The sequence below is a fragment of the Hemitrygon akajei genome, chromosome 6 (assembly GCF_048418815.1).
Source record: "Hemitrygon akajei chromosome 6, sHemAka1.3, whole genome shotgun sequence".
In the NCBI taxonomy this organism is placed as follows: Eukaryota; Metazoa; Chordata; class Chondrichthyes; order Myliobatiformes; family Dasyatidae; genus Hemitrygon; species Hemitrygon akajei.
Window position 1 is genome coordinate 70,179,842 of NC_133129.1, and position 11,132 is coordinate 70,190,973.

The 11,132-nt window shown below is 39.2% G+C and overlaps 1 protein-coding gene across 1 annotated transcript in view; it reads left to right on the plus strand.

Annotated features, from left to right (window-relative positions):
• LOC140729157 (uncharacterized protein KIAA1958) overlaps nucleotides 1–11,132 on the plus strand; it is a 119,151-nt gene that overhangs the window by 92,916 nt on the left and 15,103 nt on the right. The window contains exon 3 of the mRNA XM_073048611.1: nucleotides 9,840–10,006. Within this exon, the coding sequence (XP_072904712.1) occupies nucleotides 9,840–10,006 (167 nt within the window). The remainder of the gene's footprint in view (nucleotides 1–9,839; nucleotides 10,007–11,132) is intronic.

The following is an 11,132-nucleotide window of genomic DNA, read 5'->3' on the forward strand; positions in this document are numbered from 1 at the left end:
GAGAAGGCAGAGATTTTAATGTGATTGCTTCTTAAAATCAACCATTTGTTGAAAAGTATCATTTTCATCACAAAAACATTAATTATACTATGTAATGTAACGGACACACCAGAAGACACGTTGGTCAAGCAAGGAGGAATGTAACTTGCATAAATGGTCTGATACGTGAGCTCAGGTAGCCAGCCACATTTTAAGAGGACAGGACTCTTCACTGCAGTGGATTGTTAGTTTCTATTGGAAATATTGAATTAATTATGCATATTTCAGCTTATTCACTCTGTTTTGCCTAAAAGCAAATCATCACTTGAACTGCTTTTATGTAAGGTATGGCTTTTTTCCATGAACCAAATATAATTATTCACTAGTCAAGAATTCTGTGTCCGTTTCAGAATTAGGTTTATTATCACTGTCTTATATGATATGAAATTTGTTTGTGGCAGCAGAACGAGAAGAGCACACATCCTGAACGGTGAGGGTTTTTGAGGGTTTTTAATAATGGATGTCACTGCCTTGTGCACCTGATTCTCTACAATTTCTATGTTTGTATCATTGAAGACAATCTTCAAGACAGTCTTGGCTTTAGTTTTGATAGATTTTGTGATTGTGAGAGTTTATGAACCTTGATCATGTTCTGCTTCATAGTGTCTTTCTTTACCCTGTTTATTGTCATACACTGTTCCTATTTTATGGAGAGAAGATAGTCATGTTACACAGTATTTGGAATGACTCAAGTAGAATGGTAGTTAGCCCTTTGCTTGCTTTCACCAACCTGGGATTTAAGATTAGATTTTCTGACCACTCCTTAATTCTCAATGGCTGTAAAGCTGCATTTTCTTTCATGTTTGCATCTTCTGTCTCCTCTCTCTAGGGATAGACATAGTACAGTTAGTGAAACTCTAAGTATATCTCGTGTACTGTCCCAAGTTCACTTCTGGCAACTGTTTTGTGTAAGTGTTCAGTTAGTCAGCTGTTCCAATATTTTAAGGCTCTTTGAGAAATTGTCTTTGATAACGCTCTTGCAAAGTACTGCATTTTACTCCGTTAACTGATCGTAAAACATCTCGTATTTCTTTGAATTAAATTATAATAACCAATGGGAAGTAACTTTTAAAGTACAGTCAGAAAGCATGATTAAAATTCTTGCCAATACTCAAAAATCATCTTTTAATTTCTAGAGATTCTTTTTATTCAAGCTTGGCAAAAAAATTCAGAAGTGCAGAGAGTATTATTCTCCATTGAAGTCATTTTGTAAAAATTAAATATTGATGAAATAATATTCTTAACTCTTTTTCTGATGAGGAGACACTGAGAACTAAGCCAGTCAGGTTTATTGTGGCATCAGGACTGAGGTTTATGGCAAAAACATCCTCTAGGAATGCATCTGTCCTTGAGCTTTCTCAACACCTTTGAGTGGATTTTGTGGGCAGCAGTGCTGGTTCTACCTTATTTGGCTGTAAAATAGTGTTCACGGGTGTGATGTTGACAGGGAAAATGAGAGGGGACAATATTGACTAAATGAGGACAGTTTGAAAGGATTTGTAAAGGATGAGATTTGGTGTGAATGACTGATGTGACTTATGTGCAAGTGATATTAGGGGAGTCACTACCTAGGTTCTTGCAGACCCCTGCTACCTCCCTCTAGTCAGGTCAAGTCTCAGATTTGGAAGGTTCATTGGGAGGGGTGGGGGGGGGGGGGAGAGCCTATTTCAGTAAGGTCCTGCTGAACTCCAGGGTTTTTCTGTTGTCGTGGGGAGAGCTGCAGAGTTGTGTGGAGAATGGAGGTTATGGAGAGAGTTGGGGGCGCAAGGATAATGAGCTATGCGTCTCATGTCTCCCTCTCACTCTCACCTTCTCCCTCTGTCTTTCTCATTCTCTTGCTCTTGCGTTCTATCTTTCTCTCATACTCTGCCGTCTCTCTCTCCTTCTCTGAACCCCCCCCCCCCCCCCACCTCTGTCTTGTCTCCCATCACACCCTCTGGTGAAATTTAGAAAAAGGTACAAATCACAGAGTGGTAAGAGCACCATAAGAACTAAATTATAACATTAGATTAGTTACAACAATATATATTTTCCTTTACAGCATTAAAATAGTCATTTTCATAGGCAGTAAGAACTGTGATTGACTTAACGTTGTATTTTTAAATCATAATTTCCTTTTAATCACCAGGCAACCTGCATAATAGGAGAATTAAGGGTTATGGGGAAAAGGCAGGAGGGTGGAAATGAGTCCATGGTCAGATCAGCCATGATGTTATGGACTAGTGGAGAAGGCTCGATGGGCCAGATGGCCTACACCAGATCCTATTTCTTATGTTCTGATGTTATGTTCTTGTATCAAGTTATGGACTAACGATACCAGAGAAATGTGAGGGGGAAGCTAATTGAAAGATCTGAAATTTGCTGCCCGCAAGAAAGAATCTATTTGGAGATTAAAACAGAATTGGTTGACATTTCAGGGGAAATACTTCATAGGAACATGGGTTGGGGGGTGCTAGAACTGAGTATATTGCTCTATGGGGAGACAGCCTGGTCTCAGGACTCAATGGCCTTTCTCTGTGTGATAATTATTCTGTAGCTCCATGTTAAAAAATTAATGCTGTAATGTAAATTAAACTCCCAAGAATATTTGCCCCTCAGAGTGCTTGACTATACTTTTTGAAAGTGTCCTTTGCATACCATTATTCCTTATTAATCCAAACTCCCTCTAGCCCAAGGGTTCCCAACTTTTTTTTAAAATGCCATGGACCGATACCATTAAACAAGGAGTCCATGAACCCCAGGCTGGGAACTCCTGCTCTAGCCATTGGCACATTGCTGTCTGGAATATTGCCCTACTGCAGTCTAATATCATGTATAGAACTTGGAGCAAGAGCAACATTCCAGAAGAGGCTGAAAAAAGATCTTGGACTTGTGTTGGTTGTCATGTGTTAAAGCCATAAGATGATATGACATACGGGCAAAATTATGTTATTCGGCCCATCAAGTCTGTTTCACCAATCATGGTGGATTAATTTTCCCTCAACCCCATTCTCCAGCCTTCTCCCCTTATCCTTTGATCCCCTTACTAATCAAGTACTATTTTAAATATACCCAGTAGCTGTCTGTGGCAATGAATTCCACTGATTTATCACCCTCTGGCTAAAGAAATTCCTCCTCTTTTCTACTCTGAGGCTGTGCCATTCAGATCCTCTATTTGAAACATCCTCTCCATGTTCACTCTATATCCTCCATTCCGCCTCACCCAATCCTTTTAAACTCCAGTAAGTACAGGCTCAGGGGAATCAAAGTTCTTTATACATTAACCCTTTCATTCCTGGGATCATTCTCGAAAGCCTCTTTTGAACCCTCTCCAAAGCCAACATATCCTTCCTTAGATATGCAACCCAATACTGCTCACTATACTGCAAATGCAGTCTGACAGTTCCTTATAAAGTCTCAGCATTGCATTTTGGCTTCTTCTGGAGATGAATTCTAAAATTCCACTTGCTTTCTTTATTATGGACACACTCTGCAAGTTGACTTTTAGGGAATCCTGCACAAGTACTCGAGTCCATTTGTTCCTCTGATTTCTGAATTTGCTTCCTGTTTAGAAAATAGATTTTGCTTTATTCCTTCTACCAAAGTGCATGGCCATACATTTCCTTGCACTCACTTCCATATGCCACTTCTTTGTCCATTCTCCTTATCTGGCCACTCCAGTTAAACCTCACTTTTTATTATTGGCCCAGTGAAACATGCATGCAATGAGACTTGTTCTTTTCAATAGTTCTTCCTCTCCCTACTCCAAAGTGAAAAGTATCAACAGTTGTCCTGGCATGAACTGACATTTTAATTATATAATTTTTTGTGAGTAATCGGTCCAGTTTTGAGGATAAAATTGTTGCATGCTTTGAATTTTTGCGGACTATTGCATAATCCAGACTGACAACTGTAATAAAATAAATCATAAATCGGATTATTTTAAATGTATTTGTGGGATGTAGGTGTTGTTGGATGGCCAATATTTATTGTCAATTAAATGCAATCACCATTTAATTTTGGGAATTGTTTCAGGGCCCTCTTGTTTCATTGCGATTATTTTTGAGAGGGTGAAATGAAAGAGTAATCATTCATCAGAGGCAAAGGGAGTGGGAGATTGTAATTCATTTGAAATTCACACCCAATAAATATTAAGGGATATATCAATAACTCCTTCACAAGCTCCGTAAATAGCTGAACCACATGGACTCAATTTTCAGTTTTCCTTCTTGTCTTCTCATGTTATTGAGTCAATCCTGGGACCAAGTAAGAATGTTCAATTCAATGTCATTGTTCCAAGCTGAACGAGATCAGAATCCAGGAACATTTCAAGAAATAGGGGTCTATGGGAGTTGCAGCAAAGCAACAGAAGAATTGGTCTATGCCAGAGGGTATGCAACACATACCCTTTTCATTCAGAGGCTGGAGCATTGAAGCTTAGGCTGACAATGTTTTGCGGCCATGAGAGAGTGATGGACTGTTGAATTTTCCGTGACTTTGCTAGATCAAATCTGTTATTGGAAAGATCCTACTTGAAAGAAAAGTAAAAATATATTTTATCAACTAACTTCACTAAAACAGATTATCAAGATGTCGTTTTGTTGCTGTTCCTGCAAAATTTCTTGAAATGCATGAAAAATGTTATACAAATTCATGCTTTTAATCTTTTTGGTGTATCATTCAATTAACTACTTCTTGCCTTGATTCTGGTTTCCCTTTTAAATCTGTGTTTGCTTTTATATTAAAACATGTTTTTTCTATTGAAAAAAAACAGGGTGAGCTATAGTAGACCCTAGGCTGACTTGAGCATGGTGACCACTCTTGAGGCATGTTGGTCCTTGGGTGTGTTTCTAATCGAAGAACCCACAATTGTGAACAAACTTACGAAGACCAGTTCACAGTTGCCCAGCTCACTATACAATTATTGAGTTGCGGTATATGATTTATTAAAAATAACCTGTAACCTGATGTTTCATTTGGATAAAACAAGTGCATTCTAAATGCTGCAGGTGGCAAGATTATTGTAGTCTGTGCTTTGGATAGGCATGAAAAATGTAAAGGTTGCTGTATAAACACAAATTATTCCATTTTAGAATACTCAATTATTTTTTGTTTGTTATCACATTTATCATTCTTCAGAGCTTTGGGAAGTTGATCGATGTTTGAGCCACTATAGGTCATCTTGTCATGGTGCAAAAAATGGGTGTTCACAAGTTCCATATTAAATAATATCATGGAGTTTATTTCATCCATCGTGGTTTAACATTTCCTGCAAAGGCAGCACCTTGAGAAAGGCAACACCCTTTTAGGAATGTTCAAAAATGCATTCTACAGATTGTGTTGAAGTTCTTGCCAAACGATTTGAACCTACTATTGGAATCTGAATCAAGAATACTATTAATGCCCTTAAACATAGAATAGTACAGTACATTACAGGCCCTTTGGCCCACAAGGTTGTGCCAACTCTCAAACCTTGCTTCCCATATAATCCCCACCTTAAATTCCTCCGTATACCTGTCTAGTAGTCTCTTAAACTTCACTAGTGTATCTGTCTCCACCACTGACTCAGGCAGTGCATTCCACGCACCAACCACTCTCTGAGTAAAAAACCTTCCTCTAATATCCCCCTTGAACTTCCCTCCCCTTACCTTAAAGCCATGTCCTCTTGTACTGAGCAGTGGTGCCCTGGGGAAGAGGCGCTGGCTGTCCACTCTGTCTATTCCTCTTAATATCTTGTACACCTCTATCATGTCTCCTCTCATCTTCCTTCTCTCCAAAGAGTAAAGCCCTAGCTCCCTTAATCTCTGATCATAATCCATACTCTCTAAACCAGGCAGTATCCTGGTAAATCTCCTCTGTACCCTTTCCAATGCTTCCACATCCTTCCTATAGTGAGGCGACCAGAACTGAACACAGTACTCCAAGTGTGGCCTAACCAGAGTTTTATATAGCTGCATCATTACATCGCGTCTCTTAAACTTTATCCCTCGACTTATGAAAGCTAACACCCCATAAGTTTTTTTATCTACCCTATCTACCTGTGAGTCAACTTTCAGGGATCTGTGGACATATAACCCCAGATCCCTCTGCTCCTCCACACTACCAAGTATCCTGCCATTTATTTTATACTCTGCCTTGGAGTTTGTCCTTCCAAAGTGTACCACCTCACACTTCTCCGGGTTGAACTCCATCTGCCACTGCACAGCCCACTTCTGCATCCTATCAATGTCTCTCTGCAATCTTTGACAATCCTCTACACTATCTACAACACCACCAACTTTTGTGTTGTCTGCAAACTTGCCAACCCACCCTTCTAACCCCTCATCCAGGTCGTTAATAAAAATCACGAAAAGTAGAGGTCCCAGAATAGATCCTTGTGGAACACCACTAGTCACAACATTGTTAAGTTCTATGAAGTAATGAAATTGTGCCTGTCTGCAGATTGTTATTGTGTCCTCTTTGCAATATTCCTGAGCATTAAAAACTTTGAGCTGCAGTTGCCAATATAACAAAATTAGCAATCAGTTATCAAACTAAATTAACTGAGATTTTCTTGTGATCTGTGTGCTGAAAAATGAAGGGACCAGAAACTTAGCTGCCTAAGTGTTGAATCACAGAAATTTAGCGAACTAAGGAGGCTATTCAGCCCCATATCTTCATGCCTGCCAAAAATTTTCAATCTTTTAGAACTATCTTAAGGTGAAATTTGTTTTGAGCATAAAATAGGGAGAAACAAGTTAACTTTTCTGTTTGTACTGAAAGTGCAAAGCATTCATAACTAGTTAGAAATAAGTGACTTTGATTTGGCAGCTGTTTCAGAGAACTGATCACCGAGTGATTAATTACTGGGAGCACAGTATTCCAGGATAATTTGATATTCCAGAAGAAAGGACAAAAAGGGAAAAGATTGTTAGCATTGCTAATCAAGGAAACAATCAGTACTGTTGTGATTAATAATATTAGGTGAAATCCAGTTAGATGGGAATAAGGAATAACAGAGATATGGTTGTGAGTTTTCTATAGGCCCTTACATTGTTGCCTCATGGAAGATAAAAGCCTAAATGATTGTTGAATGTATGAAAGGAGAACTACAACTATAATTTGCAAATTGATTGGATTAATAAAACTGACATGGGCCTTATGGAAGAGGAATTAGTGAAATCATTAGGGATTATTTCTTAAAGCAATATGTTATGGAAAGTGCATAGGCTACTGTAGATTTGATCAAGGTTATTGAGGTTGTATTAATAGGAGATCATATTGCTAGGGAGCAGTGATTGCACCATGGTGGAATTCCGGTTATAATCTGAGTGCAAAGCCATTATCCTTAACTTAAAAAGGCAGCTTCAAAGATATGTGGGAGAAATTGAACTGGGAAAAAAAGAATAAAGGAAAGGTGAGTGGGTGAGCTGTGGCAGAAAATTAAGCAACTATTTCATAAAACACTGCAGAAATGTATCACATTCAGAAAGAGGGTGTCAATGAGAATGATAAACCAACTAAGTTGCCAGGACAATACCTGACATCCAATGGCTTGAAAGGAAGTGGCGCAGAGATATCAGATTCAACTCCATTATATTTCAGAAGGGTACAATTGGTTTGGAAAACCACGGGTAGGAGGAGAGACAAAAATCAGGATGTTTTAGGCCAGTTAGTGTTATGTCTGTTGTTGAGAAAATGCTTGGGTCTATAAACAAGTCATCTACAAAAGTTAAATGCAATCAAATCAATTCGACATGGCTTTATGAAAGGGAAATCATGTATGGCAAGCTTGCTGGAGCTCTTTGAGGATGTATGGAGCAGAGGCAATTGAGAGCAACTTGTATGAGTAGTGTATTTGGATGTTTGATAATGTGCCACAATAATTGTTAATGCATGCGATGAGAAGTCATGGTAATGTGGAGGAGTGTGAACATAAACTGAAGACAAATTTTCACATAGTAGATAGAATTGGAATAAATGGGTCTTTCAAACTGGAAAGAAACTAACAGTGCTGTCCTTGGAGTCTGTCAGTCCTTAGTTATTTACTGTCTATATTAATGACTTGGAGGAGAGGTTAGAGCATAAGGTATCCATATTTATTGTGACATGACATAGTGGAAACACATGCTAGGACAAAAAGGATCTAGTGCTTTCCTGGCATTATTGACAAATAAACTCTTCTTGGGCTTCTATCCAGGTACAAGTATTGATTTTAATCGACATTTTGATGACAAACTCTGCCATCTTCATCAGAGATGATGCCTGGGCACCTCTGGTCTGGAGGTATATATACCCCCACTGCCTGTCCCTCCTGATTAGTTAGTCCTCATTCAGTCAGGTTTCTGCTGTGTTTTGTTTACAATTGAACTCCAGTTCTTACTTGGAGCGAGAGCTTCACTTTTGCTAAAAATTCTTTTCCTGTTGTTTTAGTTCAATGGCTTCCTTCACCAGGCTGTCCCAAAAGCCATTGCACAGCACAGTGGTTTTGTGCCATCAAAATCAATCCTATGGCCGTTGCAAATGCAGTGTTCTGCCACTGCCAATTTCTCCAGGTAACTCAAACCTGCACCTGGCTGGAAGCCAAGAAGAGTTTATTTGATATGCTGGGACATTTGGAATCTGTATCTGGATGATGATGGGTTAGCAAAGCTTAGCAAGTGTAGTTAATTTAATGTAGGAAACTGTAAGGTCACTTCAGTGGGAAGAATCTAAAGGAAGACTGATTGAAATAGAGAGTAGCTGTAAATGAGTGAAGTACAGTTATTTTCATGCATGAAACACAGAGTTAGCAAGTGGGTGTAGCAAGTGATAAGGTGACATATTGGCATTTATTGCTAGTGGGTTAGAGTTTAGAAATAAGGCAACAGTTATACAAGATGTTGATGAAGCTATATCTGGAGTACTGTGCATTGTTTTGGTTTCATTATTAAAGAAAAGGCACACTTGGATCAAATGTAGTTCTGAAGATATTCAGGAGACTTATTCCTGGAATGAAAGGGTTGTCTTGTCACAAATGGCTAAAATGTTATACCCACATTCTTTGGAGGTTGGGAGATGAGGGGTGATCATACTGAATGAAATATGTGATTCAAACGTGTTGTGATGGATGGGTGTTGCAGGAGAGCCTCAAATGAGGATGTAGTTACAAGGCAAAGGGGTGATCATTTTAAAGTTGAGAGATGTAGGAGGATGGTGGATCTCTAGAATCCTTGACTCCAGAAGGTTATGGAGGCTGGAAAGTTATTGAACATCAATTAATTGAAAGCTGTGTGTAATTCACATAGGAGAGGAGACTTGGAGTAGATCACCATTATCGCCCTGAATGGCAGGGAGGCTCAAGGGGGATGTGGCCTGCTTGTGCTCCAATTTATTGTGGTCTTCTTTGTTCTTCCTTTCTGTAATGTTCTTTAGCTGCTGGTCCATTTTGTACAGCTGCTGAATGCTCACTTTATCCATTCGATCCCCACAAACTATAGTAGAATTGGTTTGAATGAGCTCTCTGACTGCCCTGGGCTTTGAGTGTGCTATGGTGATTCTATTACGCATATAAAACAGTGATTTGTGGTCCTGCTTTGAGATTTCTAAAAATCTTAATACTTTTACTGTAATCCAGGATTGTTTCAGGTGTTTGTTACTGGATGACGTATAATGTGAGCTGTGAAATAACCAGCTCATTGTATCAGTATATTAATTCTAGTGAACCACCACATTTTGTCCTTATTAAAACTAGAATGAATACAGTAATGCTAATTTTTCCTTGTTTGACTGCACAATGTTGCAGAAGTCCCCAGAAATTAACCTTGGCCGTCACCTCTGGGTTGTGTTTTTGTTTTATATAGCCCTTTCAGGAAAACTCAACAGGTTTCCGACGTTTGATGGTGAATTGAAGGAGCTCTGTACAAGCGCTGTCAGTGCCAACACTACGAAGGCGACCCTGTATTCTCTGAATGTATGGCGATACTGGTGTGTGACTCGAGAGCTGAAACAATACATGGACATTACCAAGGTGAGCCATTTGAATATTACTGTTCCAGACCTATCTGTGCAACTGCACATGAACCTCCAGTCAGCATGTTTTTCTTTTGTCTGTTTTCGAGTTTCAACTTAAAGTAAGATTATATAGCAATTATAGGTGTTTCTGGAGAGAGGAAAGATTGAGGTGTACGATGGCGAAAAGATAAATTGGTCAGTTAATTGAAATGAGAGGTTTGGCACATTGGTCCGAGCTGCAGTTCAGGGAGCCCATGACTCCTCTTATCAAGGAGCAGGATGGCCTCTTCATTTTGAGTAAATGCAGGAAGCTTCTTCATCACGATATAGACATCCATTAGAAACGGTACATTCATATAACACAGTACAAGGCAGACAGAGTCAGAAAACAGTGCATGTATGGATCACTCCCCTGAAATGAGAAATTTTACTTGGGATGAGCATTAAGAATTTTTTATTAAGACAATACTAACATTCTATTTATTACTGGAAGTGGGTGTGGGGACCGAACTGGATTCCTCCTCCAGAGCCAGCTCAGGTACAGTAGCTTCCTTTTGCACTTCTCCATTCTGTGACTCTCTGGCAGTATTTGTGTAACAGTGGTTTTAAATCTCCCATCTCCCCTTTTTCAGTTGATTAAAGCTGTTGCTGCCAATTTCTGACTTCTGACCATCAGTACTATCATCGTCCAGGTGAAATGTATTTGACAGGCATTGCAAACACGTGCTTCAAAAGTTCTACTTAGTTTTTGTCAAAAATAGAATGTTTAGAAAGAAACATTCAGCCACTGTTTGATTGGTTTTGAATGCCTTAAATGGGTGAGACTGTGTAACTCGCCCCAATGGGGAGAAGTTGAGGTGCGTAGAGGAGGGGCATTTGGTGTGAAGCTAGGTAAAACAAGGAAGAAAGGAGTAGAAGCGTGAGATGTATATGTGAAGACTCATGTGGAGCATAAACACTGGCGTAGGCCAACGTCCAGAGTGTAATGAAATACATTGCGTTTGTCTTGATTAGTATAGCTCTAGACCCTAATCAAAACTCCATTCTCCATTCACCATTCTAAGCATACTTAATCACTTTGAACCAAGGCTGCAGAATGCAGCCTTTCATTAACTTTGTTTCTTTCTCTATTGGTTCTATTA